The sequence below is a fragment of the Ammodytes marinus genome (assembly GCF_949987685.1).
Source record: "Ammodytes marinus genome assembly, chromosome: 5".
Lineage (NCBI taxonomy): Eukaryota > Metazoa > Chordata > Actinopteri > Uranoscopiformes > Ammodytidae > Ammodytes > Ammodytes marinus.
In genome coordinates, this window is record NC_137234.1 from 19,404,571 (window position 1) to 19,427,298 (window position 22,728).

At 41.5% G+C, this 22,728-nt stretch overlaps 1 protein-coding gene and 1 pseudogene across 2 annotated transcripts; one reads left to right on the forward strand and one right to left on the reverse strand.

Moving 5' to 3' along the window:
- Positions 1-809: 809 nt before the first annotated feature.
- tmem86a (transmembrane protein 86A) lies at positions 810-12,862 on the forward strand. The gene is made up of 3 exons (XM_080028651.1): positions 810-918; positions 7,806-8,070; positions 8,609-12,862. Exons 1-3 carry the CDS (start codon positions 898-900, stop codon positions 9,037-9,039), a joined length of 717 nt encoding a protein of 238 aa, XP_079884777.1. The 5' UTR covers positions 810-897; the 3' UTR covers positions 9,040-12,862.
- A 1,399-nt stretch (positions 12,863-14,261) lies between these two features.
- On the reverse strand, positions 14,262-20,279 carry LOC307250555 (immunoglobulin superfamily member 22-like; annotated as a pseudogene). Its single transcript has 12 exons — positions 20,150-20,279; positions 19,791-19,963; positions 19,333-19,413; positions 18,446-18,453; positions 18,107-18,296; positions 17,786-17,860; positions 17,507-17,603; positions 16,979-17,097; positions 16,560-16,722; positions 15,225-15,324; positions 14,892-15,008; positions 14,262-14,572 (listed from the first exon to the last, which is right to left on the reverse strand). The product of its transcript is annotated as an immunoglobulin superfamily member 22-like (transcript).
- Positions 20,280-22,728: the final 2,449 nt, after the last annotated feature.

Here is a 22,728-nt window from a genome sequence, read left to right on the forward strand (position 1 = left end):
ATCAGGACCAGTTCTAATGCGGTCTGGACCCCAAAAAAACCTTGAAATGTATCTTTATTGCATTTTCACAAATAGAAAAAAGGTTTCACAAATCAGAAACTATGTTTTCTATAATCTATAGCCTCACTGCGATATTCTAGTCCAGATTTGAAGAGTCTAGGTGCAGTGGTTTTCAATCAGGACCAGTTCTAATGCGGCCTAGACCCCTAAAAACCATCAAAATGTGCATTCTTTGCATTTTCACAAATAGAGAAAAAGATTCACAAATCAGAAACTATGTTTTATATAATGTATAGCCTCTCTGTGATATTCTAGTCCAGATTTGAAGAGTCTAGGTGCAGTGGTTTTTAATCAGGACCAGTTCTAATGCGGTCTGGACCCCAAAAAAACCTTGAAATGTATCTTTATTGCATTTTCACAAATAGAATAAAAGTTTCACAAATCAGAAACTATGTTTCCTACAAAGTATAGCCTCTCTGTGATATTCTAGTCCAGAATTGAAGAGTCTAGGTGCAGTGGTTTTCAATCAGGACCAGTTCTAATGTGGTCCAGATGCAAAAAAAGCAGTGAAATCTCCCCTCTTTCTTTTAAACAAACTTAATAAAGGTTACATCAATTGTAAACTGTTTTTAAAGAATGGTTAGACTCTCTTAGATAATCTAGACTAATTAATGTGGCTTTACTGCGGCGATTTAGGGGGTTAAACAACGGAGAATCAGTCACTTCGCCGCTCCTTAAGAATCCCTTAACTTTTCCTTAACTGCCGAATCGGCTGCTGCGAATCAGCTGCCAACTTCAGCGTCGTCATCCCTCATACAGTACAACATAACACGAGGACCGCAGCGATTTGTGATATTATATCTCTCTTTTGCCGACACAGACGCCACCGAGAGAGAAATGGTGTCTCCGGTAACAGTAGTGAGTATCAGATTCAAAACAGCTTTGATATTTTCACACATTTAAGAGGACACATAGGCTATTGGTAGCAATAGCTGCACGACAATAACACTTCCGAACAAAAGAAGTAGGCTATATCCTAACTGGTTCTATCATTACATTTTTTAATGCCTCGAGTGGCTAATTCTGAGTTTAATGGTTTATTTGCGATATTAGCCTACGCATAGAATAGCATGTCAAACGTTGTTTTCAAAGTAATAGGCCGAATGTGGCCTATTTATTCACTTAAGAATGTCATTTTGATACATTGATAATGTTCAGATGAGGCAGAACTTGGACACAGGTAGAGGCCTACACTGCTGTCAGCGTCTTATTCCATGATTTGTGCTATTCTATAACGTGTAGGCTATAGCTAGCCGACTTATTGGAGAGTCAAGCAGGAACTTTTTATGTTCCGTGTAGCCGCTTCCTCGATTTCTTTTGGCAGCGTTCACGGGTCTCCTCTTTACAGAGAGAGACGTTTCCACACATTTCCTAAGTCAACCTGTTACGTGACGACCTTTTTTGTCTTTTTTTTTATATTCTACTTTCCTATGCCCTCCGGTAACGCATGCGCTGAGCAGTGCTCTCCTGTGGCTGCCTTTCCTTTCATCTTCGTTGCTGTAGCTGTGCCTGTAGACCCTAATCATTTGTAACGTTTAGCCGCCTCAACCCATTGGCTCTATAATGGACCGAAGTGTCACTGTAGGAAATTGGCTATTTTGACAACAACAACAACAAAAATGCTATGGAGCCATGAAGGATGGTGCGGTGTAACTTGGCCTGGAGTAGGATAGTCTTAACCCTTATGTGCAGCCTGTGTAATTCCAGTGAGAAGAGCCTTTGTGGAGGAATGCTCGCCATACAAACTGGTTGCCTTAGTGATGAGATGCTGTGCAGGTCCTTGGGTTTGCCCCTGTTGTTCTCTATGAAGTCCTCTGTAAAGGGAAGTGTGGGTTAAGTGTGTTCACCCACATTGCTTATGTAAAATGCATTGTTTGTGATGAGGGATCATTAGCCCATTAAATGTTGCTACAACTCTTATTACATCTTTCAAAACACAGCTATATTACGACTTTCTTTTTATTTCTGACACATTCCTTATCATCTTCTGAACACACTGTTTTGTTCTTAGGGGAATAAATCAACTTATGTCCCATACAGATGAAGTAGAATCCTCCACAATGGAAAGAAAATTGCTTCAGACCGGCACACGCTATCCTCAACTAATGTGGACCTTGCACCCGCTGTCAGGTGTCTGCTGTAGCCTATAGGATTCAGTTGGAGCTTCGCTTTTTAGATATTTTGGCACAATCTTGGAGGCGTCCGACTACTGCAAAAACGCTATATTACAAGAATTCATGGGTTCAGCAGAGATAAAGGATAGTATTGCTTTGTATTAGTGTACATGGTGTGCTGTATTTAATTTGACTTAAATGTATCCTTGGAGTCAAAGCAGCTGTAAGGTTGGATGCATGATGCTACGTAGAAATAACTATGCCATTTGACTCGCATTCCAGCTGTGCCTGCCAGGGCCATACTTATGTTACATTTCCCCTTTGCCAAACGGAGCACACAAGAGTTTACTGGTCTTTTATATGTTTACGGGTTTCATGTTTCCTACACTCAGCTCAGCTCACATTATTAGCCCAGAGTTGTTGTTTTTTTGTGTTTTTTTTTAAACTTTTATTTTAGTGGTTTTACAGTTTTTTACATACGGAAAAAAAAACAGAATAAGTGACAAACTAAACTAAACTAAGACACAATGATTAAGAAAATAAGCTATAAATACACAAGAAACAAAACAAAGCTAAAACAAAAACAAAACTGGGGCAAACCTCACACATTTTGGTTCCCTATGTGCTGCAGCACTGGGCAGCCCAGAGTTGTTGAATGGATGTTCATCCAGGCTGGCTGTTTTAACACAGGTGTTTGCTCCTTCCTGGAGGTCTGCTACAAGACTATAGTTTGGACTCAAATAAGCCATTGACAGTTTGTCAAGTTACAAAAGCATGCAGATCAGTTAACATGTATGCATATTTGTCACTCATTGCATCATTTAATAGCTCAAAAAGGTACATTGATTTTAAATTTGGTGGGTACATTGTTTCTTTGGGTTTGGACACCAGGCCCCATGTGGAAAAGGGAGTCATTTCATCATGTTTGCTCAAAGCAAGATAAACAAAAGACAATTGCTTGTTAGAGACCATGCAAACACAGTTAATCATTAGCGTTATTATTCTTCAGCAGGAGACAGAGGGAGGTGTCAGTGTCTGTGTCACATCAGCACTTTTACAAACAGCCTTTATTAACAATGCAACCATTCAGACGGCAAGATGAAACCTCTGTGATTCATTCGTTTTGCCTCCCAAATGACGTTGCACGTTCTGCGCTTTTATTCTGGCGACAGCTGACTGTCAGCAGACAGGGCTCACAGCCGTCCCTAATGTCCCCTTTAGTGTCCTTGCAGGCAAACTTATGGCTCAATCAGTGTGAGTGGAGGAGGTGTCAGCTGAGACAATCCTGTACCGAAAATAACTGACAATCTCATTCAGGCATACAGCACTGAATAGGAGAACTATGCTGAGCCTTATAAATACAACCATTACATGCACTTTAGAACCAGTTTATGAACTCCACAGGGCATTCAAGCCTTCATGATGTAACGATTAGATGCAATGCATAATGTAAGACAGAGGGACTTGTATTAGAGAACAATACCATCATATATTGCATAATAGCAGCAGTAACGTGAGATTTGACCCTTAAAATTCAGCAGTGGTAAGCATAATTTAGATTCAAGTCTTAGCCAGCATTAATGCATTGATCATGATATTACATTGAGGCACGTCATGGCCTATTTGTAAAGTTAACACCGCTCGAGATTTCAGTCCAGCTAATAATACGATGAAACCAACCATTTTAGGAAGATTTGAAACACTAGCTTTTGTACTATTTGTGGAGTAGGTCATTCCCACATACTGAGTAGCCCTTTCTAATTGTGTTCATACTGTAGGTTTACACTAAAAAACAATGGAAAGGGAAACTGCAAAGTATGGCTTCTACGCAGCGTGAAGGGGACCAAAGGTTATGGGAATCTCTGACTTCCTCCCTGGAATCCGTATTCAACTTTCAAATAGCTTACACAGACTGTTTGCAATCATGGATCATTGAGCCTAAATATCCTTTGGGCCTTGGCCTTCAGATAACAGGCCAAGTATTCTTAAGCTGCGCTTAATGTAATAATGGTTGAGCTCGAATTGTGCAATGATAATGCTCAGAGCCATCCGACAGTTCAGAAATAGGTTGGTTTTCCTTTTACCCTGTGCCCAATTGGCTAGTCTGGGAGCGCTGCCAGTGTTGACTCCTCTGCTTGGCACCTGTTTGGCCTTAGAGTAACCATGCGCGCGCACACACACAGCACACACACACACACACACACACACACACACACACACACACACACATAAAGTAGACAATGGAGAGAAGAGGAGTGCATTAGTTATATAATACTCCTAGATTTTTTTCCTGTGGAAAAAGTCTGGAAGTGACTGATGCTATGGATATGTAAGCAAAGCATATTTTTTTTGTTGAGATAAAGCATAGCACAGTTTAGCTATAGCTGATAGCTTATTTAACTTACCTAAGCCTTTTCAGATCTGGACAGATGTTGTGTTGGTGGTAGACTTTCTATGGCTCTTACTTGCCATTTTAGTCCCCAGCAACCTTACAAGAAAAAAGACTGAAACTTTCCTAGGTTTCATTGTGTAAGATCAATGTGAAAATGAAAACGACACGCACACAGCGTCACAAAGAAGCCATGGTTGCAGGCAGCTATCAAACAGCGAGGCCTACTTTAATTAAAATCATTGATGTACAGTATATGGAAGTGGTATTCCACAGTTTGGGAGCACACAGTTAGGCCCTGTTCTCACGGCAACACGAAACGGTGCATACGTGGAAAAATTCCTGCGGTTGCACTATATCATGTACATGAAAACAGCAAACGCAGGCATGAAACCGCAAGTTTTTGAGATCACCTCCCAGGGAGGATTTTTTGGAAAACACAACGGTTTTCCCTGAAACCATTTTCCCTGGTAACGCTGACGTCACGGCTCCACTTCACGTATGCATAGTCTATAACATTTGCTGTCAAAATACCTACACGCGAGTTATAAAGTTAGAAGACAACATAACATGCACGGTGTCTCCGCCGCACAATCACTGTGATCAGCGGAGAGTGTCGTGCAGGGCTTAAATAGGCCTATAACATTCGCCAATTTAGTCTGTAGTCTATTAGTAAGTTATTGATACCATGCACCCGCCACTTTGTCTGGGGAAAGATTTGTGCTCTGCCGCTTTTTCTAGCAAAATAAACTTGTGTAGCTTCTATATGACAGGGACACGGCTCTCTCTACATTAAAAAACACTATCCATAGTTCAGCGCGCAGCGGTTAAGTTACTGTTCAACAAAAAGAGCATTAAGGCTACGGCTTCACAGTAAAAGCATTTCACTGGCTAAACATTAATAGCATTTCACCGGACAAACGTGAGTTGACTTTTATTTTGAAGTACGCCTAACAGGAAAGTAGCCGCTCACAAAGCCCCTTCACTACCAGCATGTCTTATGTTTTCACGAGTTCAATGCGGTGAAATAAGAGGACAGAAAGCTTGTAATTTACAGTACTTGTAACCCCAAGCCTACACCAACCGCTTTATGAACGTTAGTGGCATTAATTTTCGGTTACAGTAAAGTTTTATGCATCAAATTGTACCGGAAAAGCTATCTACTACTACCTTGTACCGCCCACTGCTGGCCTGGCATGCTTACTACAGCGATTTCGTCCCGTTTCCTCTGAAAACATGTGTACGAGTGAAGATGTCAGATAAATTGTGTCTGAACGGGTTTTTTTTTTAAAACCAAAAACGGGAAAACTGTCACGTTTTTACCGTGAGAACAGGGCCTTAAATGTGCCCAAAGCCTCAGCGGAGTAAACATGAAAACACATTAAACCACAGGGTGTCTGTCTGCATTTTTGGCCAGACCTCAGTCATTTTAGAGCTCTGTATACTCTACCATCAGATTTTAATGATACAGAGAGCCATGCGAGTATGGCTGAGCTAGAACCGGACTGAAATGCCATCACTTTCTGTTTTTTTAATAATGCTGTTTTTGGTCACTCTGTGATTCTGGGATTTAGAGCTTAATTCACAGAAGATGTCACAGAGGCTTTGTTTTTTTCTCTGAACATGCTGGTGACCATAACGCAAACTTGTGTGTCAAATTCTTCTTTGTTGTGTTCATCGTATCTGATAAACTGACTAGGGAGGGATGGCCTCATGTCACACTAACACTGTGTCTGTTCCTGTACTGTAATTTGGCCTGCTATTTTATTTAGCAGTTGTGTAATCGGTCCTCCCCCCTCCTCCTCCTCGTCCTCTCCATCCAGGATACAACCCATATGAACTTGAGTGACCCCTCATTTTCTGCCACCTCCTCTCTCTGTCTCCCCCCTCCCCTTCCCACTTCTGCCTACTTCTCCACCCTTTAATCCAGCTGTCATCATGAATGCTTGCAATCTCATCTGGCTCCCTGTGCCCTTCCACTTAACAGCTTCACTTCCCATGCTTCCTCCTGCTTCCTTTCTTTCGCCCTACACCCTTATTCTTCCATTATGGCAAACAGGACCGATTTATTTTTGCATCATTGTACTTTGACTCTTTAGTGGAGATGTGTGGTTGCAAAATGACCACTGGAAAATCTGTCATTTGGGACATCAAAAAGCAGCTCACTCTTTTCAACCCTTTCCCTGTGTTACCATTATGACCCCTTCTTTGTCCCGCCCTCTCACTCCTATCCTCCTCATCTCTCCCCCAGTGATCTCAGCTTGACTGAACCCTCCCTCACTCAATTCCCCTCCCTACCATGTCAGCGTCTCCTTTCTTCTCCTTATTTTCCTCGAAGCAGCGGTATAAGGGATTCTTAGAACCGTATGTGGGTGGTCACCTTAGCCCTGTTTTTGTATTGTGCTGCCCCTGGTTTGGGCCTCATCTATTTGGACAGAAGGAAGTATGACCAGTAACACAGTTGGAAGGAAGAAATTGAGACTTAACTACAAACAGTTCCCGGGAACATGGGATACAGAGGAGAAGGTAAAAGGTTACAAAAGGTTAGAGGGAATCAAATGAGCAGTGTGGGAGCTCTTTTTGCATTTCCCCTTCTGATTGCTGTTTCTGCTGAGTTTCGCTCCAGCCACAAAACTCGTGCATGTCTGCCACTGTGATGTCAACTAGCTGACCACACAAAGCAAGCTGGACTTCTGTTCCAGTCCTACCCCCAAACACTTGTTTGCTGCTAATGTTTCCTCTTCTAATTGAAGGTCACCTATTGTGCAAAATGCACCCTTTTCAACATTAATATCTGTCCCCTGTGTGGCTCGAGACTCCCAATGTATATGAAAAAATTCAAATAAGTAACTGGCAGATACATTCAAATCGTTAGATTTTAGGGCTTTTAAGAAGGCGGGGTTTCAGATAGATGCCAAAAAGAGCAGATTCAGCAATGTCACTGTGAGAAATATAAAAAAAGATTGCGACACTACACCATGAAAACTGTTTCTGTTAGAAACCCACAGTACAATTTTGATCCTGAAAATGAACACAACATGTGACCTTTAAAGATGTGAGATACTGTACCTCAAAAGCACAACTGCTGACTAAAGCGGTGATATATTTCAAACCCTCTGAGCCTTTATTAAGTGACAATAGTATCATATTGTATGGCCTCTGAATAGAATCACCTCACATGCATGTGCGAACAGCTGAGAATCGGATACAAATATAAATGTATTGAATATCTGTGTTTTCAGGTCAAGAGTGAAGGCCCCAAGCTCGTGCCATTCTTCAAGGCAACCTGCGTGTACTTTGTTCTGTGGTTGCCCACCTCCAGCCCATCCTGGTTCAGCGCACTGATCAAATGTCTGCCCATCTTCTGCCTGTGGGTGTTTTTACTGGCACACGGCTTCAGCTTCCTACAGGCTCACCCCAGTGCCCGCAAGATCTTAGCCGGCCTCATCTTCTCTGCTCTAGGTGACGCTTTTCTCATCTGGCAGGAGCAGGGCTACTTCAGCCACGGTGAGGAGAAACCGCACACACTTTGTTACAATAGTCTCATCAGCAAGTCTAACTTCTTTTTTTTGTGGATCTTTAAGGATAGGTCCCAACTTGGGTCTTAGTTTTGTGGTATTGCTCATCATTGCTTTTGGTAACAGCATACTTGTATATCTTGGAAGGCTGTCACATCGGCAGAAAAAGTTAAACAGAAGAGAGAGAGAAAATGTAGCGCATCTGACAAAACTGTTGGCTTGTTTAAGTAGTTTTCCATTGGTCTGTTAGACTTGGTGTGACTTGTTGCAATGTCCAAGTATTCCCAGTTCTCATAATTGACTTTGGTGAGTACAAAGCTATCATAACCAATATAAACACTGACCAAAGCTACAAATATTGAATTATAAAAAAAAATGACTGTATGATAATAATATGTAAGATAAACTTTAATTCATGATTATTGCATGTCATGAAGCATTATTTTACCTTGGATGAACCAATAGGATGCTTATTTCATAGGAGTGTATTTGCATTTTAATTTTATAATACTGTAAACACCCTACAGGTCTTCTGATGTTTGCCATCACGCACATCCTCTACTCGTCCGCCTTCGGGATGAGGCCCCTTAATGTGTCAGTCGGCCTTGTGATCGGCGCCGTGTCCTCAGTGAGCTACCTCTTCCTGTACCCTTACCTGTGGGGCCCCTTCACCTACCTGGTGGCCGTCTACGTGGCCCTGATCGGCTTCATGGGCTGGAGGGCCATGGCGGGCCTGCGGTTCACCAGCGACCTGTGGACCTGGACCAAGCTGTCGGCCTGCCTGGGCTCCATGCTCTTCATAGTCTCCGACCTCACCATCGCCGTCAACAAGTTCTGCTTCCCCGTGCCCCATTCCCGCGCCGTCATCATGGCCACGTACTACGCCGCCCAGATGCTGATAGCGCTGTCGGCCGTCGAGTGTCGGGACGCGGAGGAGGTGGCCAGGAAGATAAAATGAGGCGCCGCCGCCACCACCACGATGTCCGCAGCAAAAAGTTGCAGCCACTCCCCCTTCTCCGGTTTCTGAGTGACACACAGACACATCTCACTGCCAGATCCCCAACCCATCAAGCTATCACCTCAGTGTGGCGCTCTCCCACACTGTTGTGACCACCTTGGCGACGACTGGTCCAGCACATTCTCCATGTGGCTATCATCCTACAGGCCCACTAGTATGGTAGCCCCTCAGCTGCTTCTTACCACAAAGATAGGGTAGTATTATCTTCAGCCTCTCCCGACAACATTCCTACCTGTCCTAGAACGGATGTCTATCGACCTAGTTACCATTGAGACAAGTGTAGTAATAGTAACCTGCTATATGGCTAGATAATATTACTGAACTTGTTACTGTTAACGTTTTAATTTAAGGGGAGCATGTAACTGGGGTGGCGACCTTCAAGGAGTGTGTGTGTGTCTGCATTTATGTGTGTTCTATATACACTCTTACCTCGCTTTTCCCACACAGTCCCATCACACGCGGTCACCACACTGACTCTGGCCCCGCACATCTGCTTCATGTGGTCCAATAACACAATTTCACATCTTGTTTTTGTTGTTTGTGGCCAGGGACCTTTTTAAAAAAAGGGATTTTTTTTAGGGGGGCTGTGTTTGGCTCTTCACTCTCTTTTGCTATGTGTTCCCCTGATTTAAGGATGCTATTCTGAAAGACAGGAGTTTTAATCCCACCTAGTTAGATGATATGTATTCCCCCCTATTTCATTTACTGCAACCAAGCTGCCTTCGTTCACTCCGCTGTCAGACTTCCCCAAAATATCCACACCCAGCCTGTCTGGATAAATGAATTAGGATGTCCTTGGATCATTTTAATGTACGGAGAGAGAATGACAGGGACGGACACAAGGAATATGAGATGGAAAGGTAGAGGAGGGAGAGTTGCTTGACTGCAGCAACTACCACTGCGTGTCGTAGTTCTAGTGATTGAACACTTGTGAGGGTGATTGTGGAAGTTTGGTTCTTCCTGCTGCGATTGTATTGACACTGGCCTGTTGTCACAAAGAGAACACAGCAAACCTTGTAATCACAGCAGAACATGCTGTACCGCACAGCTGATTTTTTTTTGGTGTCTTTCAGGCATTTTACACTGTATTGCCTTGGGTTACGCTCTCACACACCAAACACCTACATCCCCTTCTGGTTTAGTTATTAGGAAAAGTCCACGGGGCCTCTTGTTTCTGTTGTGTAGGTCCACCAACCCATGCTGTCCTTGGCCTGGGAAGTGGGAACATAATATGAACACTGAAAAGATAGGGCTAAGTAACTGGCTGGAATCGTTCTGTTTATCTTGTGTGTGTCTGGTAAATATGAGGGAACTGGCTTGTCATGTGAGGAAACAGCTATCATCCCGTTATTCCCAATAAATCCCTCTCAGTGACACTCATACCGCATAATCCACCGCAACTAATCCCAGACAGGTTGTTGGATATTTAGTCTTTCACAAGTCTTACTGAATATTGAAGAAGTATACTGTTACTCTCTCTCTTCATGTATGCATGTTTCAAGCATGTGTGAGCGTGTCTATTGCCTTGGGTTTAAGCGTTGAGTGCATGTCTAAATCTATGTGTACCTCTGACAAGTCAGATCCAACTCGAGGCCAGAAAAATCCATCGTAGTGTATGTGGACAAGACACAGTACTGGATAACTTTAATGTACTCTCGCAAAGGTTTCTTCATACCCTGCAACTCTTGAGGTTAATTAGCATATGATTGGTGGACATTCCCCCTCTTGAATATACCCCTTCCTATTACTATTACAAGTATGTATCAGTGGCTTTATGATAAATACCACTAACAATTTTTATGCTGGAAGGAAAATTTATTCCAATACAAATGTACATTTGCATTTAAGTAATAATCACTAACAAAAAAATAGAAAATTGACAGGTTTTGTTTAGTAATGGTCTAAATGCACCTTAAATGAATTAATGAAACAAACGGGCATAGAAAATAAACATATCCATGTTGCTGTTTCTGCCGTTCAATGACCCCTGGTGCTGTCTGTATAACACATAACATTAAAAAAATAAACACACACACATCCATCAAAATATGTTTATGCATCACATGAGGGATCTGCAGCCAGATTATGGTGTCGACACTCATTATGTACACAGTGTCATTTTGACCAGGAAAGACACTCAAACCACAGCGTCTATATCTGACAGCTGGCTGCTTTGCCCGATAGTTCCTCAATCTCATGTTGCCCTGTCAGCCTGCTCGTCAGCACCATATTTCTGCTTTGTCAGTTGTCTGTCTAGTTCCTTGTTTTAATTTTTTTTTTCGTCTCCTCCTGTCTTTCCTGTTTCTCAGCCGACCCACACATTGAAAAGTCTACATGACTTTAGTCAGTAAGTTACCAGTCATTATGAGGATTTAGTTTAAAATATTCACTCGGTTTGTCCTTAATCGTTTCTATTTTTACTTAACTTGGGGAATAGATAACCAAAGCCGAAAGCATTATAGAAAAACATTACTAATTTCAATGAGTAGAACTTTTTAGCATTTAAAGCCCTCCACCACGGTATCATATTGCCTTTGTTGTCTTGTGGGTGACATTGGTCCCCCTTGTTGGCCTTCCCCTCAGGAAGTCGGTTATTGTTGAGCGATACCATAGCTGGAATTAGGTGAGGAGGTGAAATGTGACACACATGGGGAAAGACTCCCTTTCCATCTGTCCCGTTAGCTGCCATTCTGTCCCCCCTACAGATGGCAGGCCAGCAGGCGCATCACTTTACCTCGGCCTGTCAACAGCCCTGTTGTTCTGTGCTTTGTGCGTTAGCACAGAAGGGACCTGAGAGATGAGCTGGAACCAGTCGCTGTGGTAGTAGAAAGGGCCAGTGGAATGAGTTCTTGGCACTTTTCTCGTATATGAAAGTTTCTCTCTCTTTCTTTCCTGCTGTTGTTTATGCAATCTTTGATTTCGAAACCTTTGCTGTTCATGTGCTGTGCCTGGTTGTCACGTAGTGGGTGACATTTTGAGACAAATCTCTAACATTTGTCTGTCTTTACACAGGCATGGCAAGCAGGTTGAGAGGAATCCGCAATGTGAACACCAATCAACAGTGATGGAAAAGTGCACACTCCACAAAGCAGGTGTTTTTTGATTGAGACTGACAGTCCTGCAACACCAGTATGAGCCTATGAGAAATATGTAAAAAACTAAATAATGATAAAAAATGCCATCTTCCGTATTTAATATTTGAATGAATCTGCTGTGTGCTGCACCTTTATGTACCCAGAGTAGGGCCAGTCAATCTCTTGTGAAAACTATCCACTATAGAAGGATTTTTCTGTACTGTATCATTTAATCTAATGCTTCTTTTATCTTTTTCTTTAAGAGAGAACTGTTTGGAAGCTGATGGTTTTGAAAGTGAATCAAAGACGCGTGAGATAATCTGCATTTTTCCTTAAAAGGCATGAATTGCCCTTGATGTGTTACACACTTTTATGTATAACCCTTTTTTTAAAGTGTTGGTATCTTTTTATCTGCAGAAAACCTCAAAATATTATTCTTGCCTGTCACTGTGGAAAAAGGCTAGGTTTGTTTTCCACAAATGACTTTAAACAGTTTTATAAATTTTTATTGAAGGCCTGTTACAATGCTTCATTTGACTAATTAAAAAAAAAAAAAATCTCTAATTTTTATTCTATGATATACTCGTCCTTGATTTTCACTTATTGATTTAGTTTTGTCATGACTGTAGAGATGGCATAGTTTATTTGCTGTAGTGAAACTGCTATGAATGTGAATATCTATTGGATAAATAAATGCAACTGCAATGCAACAATACATCCTTTGGTCTTTTTGTTGTCTGTTTTGATGCGTGCTAGAATCAAAACACTGTAAATGTCAGCTGGGTATTTATAATCGTTCAGTGTTTTGTGTTTCTACAGAAGCTGTTGACCCTCAGCAGCTAAAGTGCCATTAAGGCAGAAAGGACTGGAGGACAACAGAGAGCTCTGTTCTAGTAACTGCTCCACTCTATTGTCTGGCCGAGGTGGAAAAATAGGCTTTCAACAGGCTTTGACCCTGCGGAAACTCATCCAGACTGCCACAAATGCTTCCACTTCTCTTTTCCCATTCGGTATGCTTTATTATTAAACTTTTTCATCACTACTAAATTTGTTAAACAAACACACATCACATCTCATAGTGTATTCCTGCAGAAGCTGTGCCACTTCCCTCCAAATGCATCTAATTGATTCGCAGCAAAGGTCTTACATCAAAGAACTAGTCTTCTATGAAAATGAGGCACATCTAATGGGGTTTCTAAAAATGGCGTTTCTTGGTGATGCATACTTCCACTGAAATAATAAAATCCATGAAATGACACAGAATCTCCAAGTCAATTTTCTCCCTACCGTACAATATAGCTCCATTAAAGTTATCTAGTGGAAAATACTTTGATAGCATATTGCCCTGCAACTCTTGGGTTTAGTCATTTGAAAGCAACGTGCAAAACGTCAGGATATATCCTTTAAAGCACAAGCATTCAGTTATTTTTTGAGTAAAGCAACCTTCACTTTCGATCAAATACCAAGGCTTTCACTCCAGTCTACTGTACTTCCTCCATATTGTGCCCCAGTTAAGCAGTGAGGATGCGGAAGGTACCAGTGACGTCTTTGGCAAGCCGATTTAACATAAACTTGCTAGACTGGATGTGTTGCAGATATCTGTAATTCAGTTTTGACTAGTCAAAAAGAACATTTCGGATATCCGCAACTACATTCTTCCTATCCACAACTATCATTTCGGATATCCGCAAAGACATTCCGCCTAGGAGAAATTACATCATTTTTGCCATTCATGTCTATGGGGTTTCTTATTACAGATATCTATAACTCAGTTGCGGATATCCACTATGTGAATTACGGATATCTGCAACAGAATTGTTTCAGAAAGGAGACTCCTATCATTTGCTTGCACAATGATAGGAGTGAGTCTGACCTCTAGTGGTCATTTAATAAATTTCCAGAGCCAGGGAAATCGAGTAAAAAGAGTTGAAAGATAGCAAAAAATAGCTTTTTAGGCTTACATACATAGTCTTTTTTTATTTATATAATTAAAAAAGGCTGTATCCAAAATCTGATCTGTAAACCTGCTTCACTTACCTGTAACCCTGAATGGGGAGAAAAAACATTTAATAGAAACGTTTAAATGAATCACAAAGAAAGAGAAAAAAGAGGCATGGCCAGTACACCCTGAGACAGTGCAGTGGGCTCCCCTACACCCCCTTAATTGGCAGCCTGGATACGGAAGCGATACTTCATCCTCTCCTGAAGTACTCCTACATTAAAGGCAGTGACAGCGATGGGGATCTTGGTGGACTTTTTCCACTCTTTAGCGTCTGCAGGGCTAAACTCTAGTATGTAGCCCGAGGGCTCGTCTCCTTGCTCTGGTAGGGTCCACCTCAGAGATATATAGGAGTTTGTGGAATCAGACACACATAGGTTCTCCACAAGGCCAAGGGCTCCTACAAAGGAAATGCCAGAATTTGTATAGATTAGGTAGTTTGGATAAGGAGTTAAATTCTAAAATATAAATGTAATAAAGTTACAACTAAGTTACAGTGTTATAAAATGCAACAATGTGAGCACAGCGTTCTTCCTGACACAAGCTGTTCTGTAATACATGCTTATGTTCATGGTGATCTCATCTGAGAAGATTTCTTTCATGCAAACAACTTGGAAGGGCAGGGTCATGCTGGATTTATTTGTGTCTGACCTTATTGTTAATATTGCTGCTGTGAGGGAAAGAATAGAATAACAGGAAGGATGCCGTACAGGACTCACTTATTGGGTCTTTGGCCAGGACCGAATTAAAAGTGGTTCTAGGACCACATGTGCCAGACCTGTTTACACTGATGACTCTAAACTTGTCCTCCACATCATCCACCATGAACTTTGTATCTGAAAACAATAATAATGCAATTACTGTCAATACAGTCAGTTTACATTTTAAACTAGAGGGGTTACATGAGTGTGGAGTAGTGACTTGATTTGATGCATGTCAAAACACTGTATTTTTCTCTGAAATGTCGGTACTAAAAATGTGTAAACACAGCAAATAACAGCATGTTATGCAGTTAAAAGTGAACGACTGTGTCAAATCTATAGCAACCTGACCCGTGATCAGCTCCTTATTGACCTGTAACCACATATTACTCTCCTTCTTCCTCCTGTAGCCCAGAACTTGTTCTCTGCCGTCATTAGCTGGACATCTAACCTCAGGCAACGCACAAAGAAAAAAAGGTTATTAAGTGTCCTTAGTCAGTAATGTTCCTATGTTCTCATGACCCTAAAGCTATAGTGCATAAATCTTCTGCTGTCCCCATGAAGAATTCTGAATAATTACAACAACACTGTCGGTGCATCTACATGAGGTAAGCCTTTGGTGATTGCGTTGATGTACATCCAGGTTTTCTTTTAGCAGTAGAATCAACTGAAATATTTCTTGGGCGCATCTTGAGCTCCTGCGCCAGTGTCAGGGGGCGACACCAGTTTGTAAACGCTGCCATTCTGAGAAATACAGAAAGCTAAATTTACTTAGTGTCAAGTCGTTTGGCGTTGGCTTGAACGTCACATACATTCCTTCATGTGAAACAGTTGCGCATTATTGCTTTAAACAAGTTGGCCAATGTTTGATAGACAGAAGTGACATATTCCTGTTTGTTGTTGTCCAGATGGGGCCTTGCCTCTCTCCTGCACACGCACGTTATTTTAAGTGGCACGTGAACTTGATGAGAATCCCTTGTAGAAAGGAAAAAACAAACAAGAAAAAAAGGCAACAGAGTCACTTTAAGGTTTATTTAGCATTTACTTTTTTTATAGTTTTTAAATTAAACACATGCAAAATAAATAAGTTTAATCACATTTAAAATCCATAAATCATGTGAAGAGGCCCACTTATTAGGTCTGTTATATTCAGTCCTAGCACATACAGTAAACCTTCGTTATAAAATTCCAGTTAACGAACAAGACAGATAGTCTACTCATGAATAACTGTAATTAACACAACTTAAATTGCTATGCTTCTGTTCTTGCAACCCCAGAGGACAGCCACATGTCCTTGTGAAGACATTTACATGCCCCGGCCTGCACTTGGGGCAAGTAAGCATCTCGTTAGACAAAGGCGTAATAAATGAGCTTGTTGTGAGGAGGGATTTGGTTGGATTACTTTCAACTCAGCGTTAGGAGGGAGGATCTACTCATTCGTCTTCATTTGGACGATAGTGGGAATATGATTTGTTTTGTAGGACAGCTGTGAAGGAACAAAGCCTTCAATCTCAGGAGAAGGAAAAAAATGCAGAAACTGCTTTTCTCCACTGAGTCTGAAGGGGGAAGTTTGTGTCTTTAGAAACTGCTTGCTCCACTAAAATTGGCAGACACAGCCCTTTTGGGGAAAACAAAACATTACGAAGTATATAAAAAGTTTGTATGAAGGTGAAGCATATAAAGGACTGCATTATGTTCAATGAAAAGTGGAACAGTGACAGTGAGGACTGCGATGCTGATGGTGTAGTCCCCAGTGTCGCAGACTTTCACATCCTTAATCTTCAAGGTGTAGGTCAGACCATCCTCAGACAGGGACACGTCAAACTGTTCATCTCTTTTTACTTCCCTTCTGTTTGCCTGTCAAAATACAAACACTTCTGGGAAAACCTTCCCATTTTATTTTGCAGTCATGTGTATTTCCCTGGTGTTTATGTTTGCCCTGAATGTTGTCAGTACATTTGTGTTCTTTTCATCTGAATAACCTAGATGCAAAAACTCCTAGAAATGTTCCAAGAGATGAAATTCATAAATCCCAATCCTAGCTGGAATAGTATAAACTTATTCGAAAGTGTATCTAAGACCTTCAGTTAGTCTTTTGCAGTCACATACAAACCTTCCAGACGAGTGGTGCTTCTGTCTTCTTAGATAGATGGAGCTCAAACACGGCGGTCTGATGCTTCGTCACCTTCTTGGGCTTGACGTCAGACAAGTTTCAGAGGTTCCTCTGATAGACAAATAGGAGAGAAAGGGGCTTTCCAATGAATTATTGATAAAAGGTGTATGGGCCAAATCCCATAAACACCCCACCGAAACGGATTCCATGCAACAATAAAAAAAACAGCATTTTCAAACTACTAAAACATGGTGTTGGCCACTTTGATAAGTGGGTGTTCAGAAAAATATGAGACAAATGATTCCAAAGAGACTAATTGGTCTCTGACTAGTCAAAACACCTTAGACATTATTCATTAAGTTGAACTATATAATACTACATGAAGGGGCACATATTGAGGTTGAGGTGCTCCCATAAATGTTCCCTATGTGTTACACTATGGAGATACAAAAGAAAGACCCTGAGAAGGTAAAAAAGTCCATTATGTCATTGTCTCCGAGTTATGAGCAGCAGGGAGGACTTGAGTCCCATCCTGACAGCCTCTTGTCTGCAACCTGCAGAGTGTAGGTGCCTGTGAGGCTAACCCTAGAAAGACACAGCATGTGCTTGGTTCCCATCTGTTCCACTCATTTTCTTAGGGAGTGCTGGATCGGCAGATGCTCTGCACCCTGAATTGTTAACAAAATGCCTCGATGAAGGAAGAAAAGGCACAAGTGTTTTTAATGTAACAGAATCACTCTGTATAATGTGTATGTATATGTGTATGCAAACACACATCAGACAAATACATCAGTTTTACCTGAAACCAATGCATCTTGATGTTAGGATCCTTAAGTTTGAGGATGGTGTCGAAGACAGCTTTGGCTCGCACCATCTGGAAGAATATCAAATAAAATATCAAAAAACTATTTTCAAATAGGCCGACCCTGTGCAAAGTATTTTCCCCTCTTCTAATAATTGAACCTGAGTGTTGCTATGCGACAAACCCTTGTTGCCATGGTTGTGCTGTGTGACATTAAACCTTTTTTCCCCTCCTTCTCCAGTTTGTCCTATTTTAAGCTGTTCCTCACGTCACATCCCAAACCTTTTCTTCTCATCTGTGATCCTGGTGTAAGTGCACACAAGCTCTCTGTGTGACAGGCCCACCTCCACCTTCTTGCTGCTTCAGCTTCTTGAGGATGCCTCTAAAGTCGGTGAAGCTGTTCTCGCCATGGATCTTCTCATAGTCCTTTTTGTCAGCTCCAGACAGGATCTTCAACATCTGTTCCTCTGTAGGGGGCCTCTTCTTCTCGTCTCTCTTCCCCGCACAACTGCACAAGGAGAGGGAAAAAATGTGTTTACAAGCACTTACAATGGTTCATGCCAGGCTCCCGTGTGTAGTATATACAGTAAATATATTGACGGTAGGCTATGTCCGACTGTGTGCGCATATGTGCGATGACAGTTCAAAAGCATCCACCTGTGCCCCTGCAGCAACAGTGGTACACAGAGGAGCTCTTTAGATCCTGTTATGTGGATGTATTTATGGATGTTGCAAACACAACATCAACAATAAAAGAAGATATGGGGGTGTTCTAAGAACACTTGAGTTCCTTTTCGAAGTCCAACACTGGATCTACAAAGACAAAGCATTCTAACCTGAGCCCTTGAGTGATAAAAAAGTAAGCAAATACAAAAATAACACAAAATAACTACCAGGACTAAGAAAGGTACACAAAGGGTATTACATAAGGTGGCTGGACTCACTTTCTGTAACGAGGGATTGCCTACAGTGTAGCTTGCTTCTCCATGCTTGTTGGAAGTGACGCACTTGTCAATACAGGTTACGTAAAATAAATATGAATGTCTTGCTTGGTTCATACTGTAAGACTACCTAAATCCACTCCAGAGTGGGCACAGATAAAAGGATCAGAGTTATTTTTTTTACTTTCTGGCTTTTTTCCTCATAATGCATGTGGTGTGACGTCTCAGTCGAAAGTATTGACATGGCAGAGCCCCCCTCAGCTTGGTGATGGGTTATACAGAGTTGTATCCCTCTGCAGTCTGGTATGGTCACATTCACTTTCAAACAATGCATTTTGACTATAAGTCATGTCAAAAGTGTTGCTAAAGGACTGCAGTTGAAAATTAGCCAGCTGGGTAAGATATTTACAGAAATGTGATTTATGGGTGTTGTCCTTATTAGTAAATCAACAATTGAATGAATGAAAATGGTTTGACCTATAGATATATCACATCGATAGAAACCCTATTTAAGTACCATTTTTTTTTATCACAGCATTGGGGTAATTATCGAAGGCACAAACTGTCAGTGAGAGCCTTAACTGTGAGCTTATAGTGGCAAACCTTGTTGAGTATATGCAGCTGTTTGATAATGTTTTCAAAGAAAGACGTAATGGCATCCGTCACCTTGGCCTGGATCGTCATCTGTGAAACACAGATCAGATTAATGCACGGTATCTGCTCGTGAACAGTTAGCTGGATAGGAACCACTGTTGCTCCTAACTTTCCTGCATTATCAATTGTTTTTAGCAAACATAACATCAAATTGTGCTGGAGCAGTGCACATATATGTTTTATGTACATCAAAGCAATTGCCCTTTTCCTGTTTTCCTTTTGAGACAAGTGATGTTAAGGTAAATCCATGAACGCTTATGCTATCGCTACTCTGTAGTGTTTGCATATTGTGACAGGCAATCTCCTGCAAAGCTCTATATCTATTAATCACACAGGTGACTAAGGCTCAGAAAATAACAGTATATGCAGGACAGGCGTAGCCACTAGTATTCAGCAGAGGCACCAACCGTCTTCTTGTTCCATCGCAGTATATCTGTGCTTGTGAGATCTTTGTCAGGATTTTGATCAGAGTGGATCAACAGTACCTTCTCCCAGAGGGACAAGCTCCCAAAGTTACAGAGTATACAGAGCAGCAAACTTTTACTTCCCTCCTGTCTGTCATCCGGAGTTTCTATGCAAACTGTGGGTAAAGATTTAAAATAAACTTGCAAGTTTCTCTGTTACAGCCTCAAGGAGTCACAGTTGTTTATAATGCAATGTGAATAGATATTAGGGGAACGCAAAAGGGCGTTTCTTCAAATTTCAAGGTGCCTGGAGATGAAAGGAGCGCTTCAGGCTCTTGGACAGTGATGGGGTGCAGCCTCACATTCTGGGACAGACTCTTTCTCGGGGATCTGAAGGGATTTCTGTACCTGGCTAAAGGACTCCACCACAGCTGAGGACGCCTGAACCTGAACGTGCTCTGAGGGAGCATGAAAGAACATACAGTATATCATAGTCGTGTGCAAACAGGCAAGCGGAAGCGGCCTGACTTACAAATGTGATATTATCTTAATGACTTTGAGTGTTTTTGTTGCACTTCAGTACTGATAATGTGTTTAATTAACTTTAATGGTGTTCTGCATTTAGCCAGGAGCTTAAAACGGCATAATTTAGCCCCTGATGTGCACCAAATGGTTAAGCATAAAAAGTAAATGTTCTGTACAGTGGGAAAATGATGTCAGTTAGAGCTACAAGACAACCAACTTATGATCATCACTTGTGTTAAAAGTTGAGTCAGCGATTCTGGAGAACGCTTGTTGTCAAAATCACTTTTAATCAAAATCCGTGAATATCTCCTCACGATCCGCTAGCCTTTGTTTACATGCCCGTTTTTATAGGCTGTGTATTAACAGATTTTATTTGCACTCACAGGTAGTGGATCGTGAGGAGATATTCACTGGTTTTGACAAAAAGTGATTTTGACAACAATTGCTGACTCAACCTCTAATTTCATTTATTTTAAGGAAAGCCCTAAATGGATGTCCCTCCTGTCATGTCTCATAATTAAAAAAGTTTAAATTGAGTGCATGACAGAGGAGGGGAGCAGGTATCATGTAGTGGAAAAGCGCCATTCATTCCGATACCTTCCAAAGTCTTATTTTATCTTATTTGATTTTGATGTATTTTTAATTTTTGTTTTTTAAATTGTTTTTATTTATTCTCTCTTGTAAAGCACTTTGGTACACCGAAAGGACTGTTGTAAAGGGCTGTATAAATAAAGCACATTACATTACATTACATTTGACAAGCCCTGAGAGACCTTGCACAGTTTGGTGGAACTCAGGAGGTGAAGGTGGAGGTTGTGGAGGAGAAGGAGAAGCAGGACACTTGAATCTCTGACATCTGCCTCATGTATTGCTCCATTCTGCCGCCAGTGGCCCGGAGTAGCTCTGCTGCCATTACGGTGGGGCTGATCAGTGCCTGGTTTGTGTCATACACAAATAGAAATGTGACATGATCGTTTAACAAGGAACAGACTCATTTGACTTCTCTCTCTAGTGGGTCTTTTTGTATTTAACAGCTTTATGTCCTGATATATTGCCTCCAGTAGATAAGAGAGACCAGAGGGACAGAGCACAACCCTCACCATCCTGTCTAAAGTCACACACTACGATACTGCTGATATCCTAGAGAGTGTGCACAGACAGACAAAGAGGCTGTTCGGAGCAGACAAGATGCTTGTGTTTGAGGTCTTCTGGCATGTGTGTGAGTGTATACACTTGAGTGTTGGCATGTGCATCATGCCTACGTGGAACACACGCCTTTGGCTCTTTCTGCACCGGTAATTTGGTTTGTGTTCCCAGAAGCACTCACCAGAAATGATTGAAAGTCTCCACCCTTCCTCTGCACATCCCCTGACATTTCCTTCTTCTCATCCTCCTTTCAACAGTGACTACAATGGCCCTTTTGCCTTTGCCGGGCTCATACAAAGATCCAATTAAACAAGGTAATCCACACACCTGCTGTGTGAAATAAAGCATTGCTATTATACTAATGATTAACTGTACTCTTCCTCTCTTACTTTGAAATTGGATTCCCCCGTCATGCCCGAACCCCATTTATTTATTTCAACACGTGTGCATGTGCATATTTGCCTGCACATAATGTAAACACTTAAGCAGTGATGGGAGGAAGAAGATTACACTATATTACAACCGTTCAATTCCAAATACGAGCAAGTGTCAAGCTAAATCTATTCTTCTAATTAAATATGTATCACTCACTCTACTCATGCAATTTCAAAACTCAAAAGGCCTCACATAAAGCTGAGTGTGCACGCTCATGTCTATATTTGGGAGCAAGTATAAAATATAGATTTTTTTCTTTTCCGGAAATAGATTGGGTTTAGGATGTAAATTTGACTTTACAAGGCACAATTAAGGACAAGATTAGTCACTGAATGGGAAATGTAAATGTTGCTTCCTGCAGCAAATGCACTACATGTTGGGGTTAGCAAACTCATTTGTTTTATAAGCTTGATACCAAAGGAAGTTGTTTCAAGTGGCCACATCAAAGTCTTTGATGGTGTAACCTTACAGTCTAAAGGAAATAAGGAATAGCCTATATAGAGTGACTGGAATCTACAAAGTGCTGAAAAGGTTGCTGTCTCCCTGCCAGAGGAACACGAGAACCTCTCTCTCTCCCTCTTTGTTCAGGGTCTCTTTTTCACTCAGCATCCAGCATGGCAAATTGCAAAATAATTTTTTTTTAAACTTCACTCTTGGCTCCATTATCCCAGAAAAAAAGACACACCGCCAACCAAACTTATTTGATAAAGCAAAGCTTTTACTTTCACAAAGATTGTGTCCTGTGCCTCAGGTTTCTGGTTCAACTGATTCCAACCCAAACCTTTCCTCTTGTGATTTTCTTTATCACACACTGCTCCCCTCTCAGTGGGTCTCC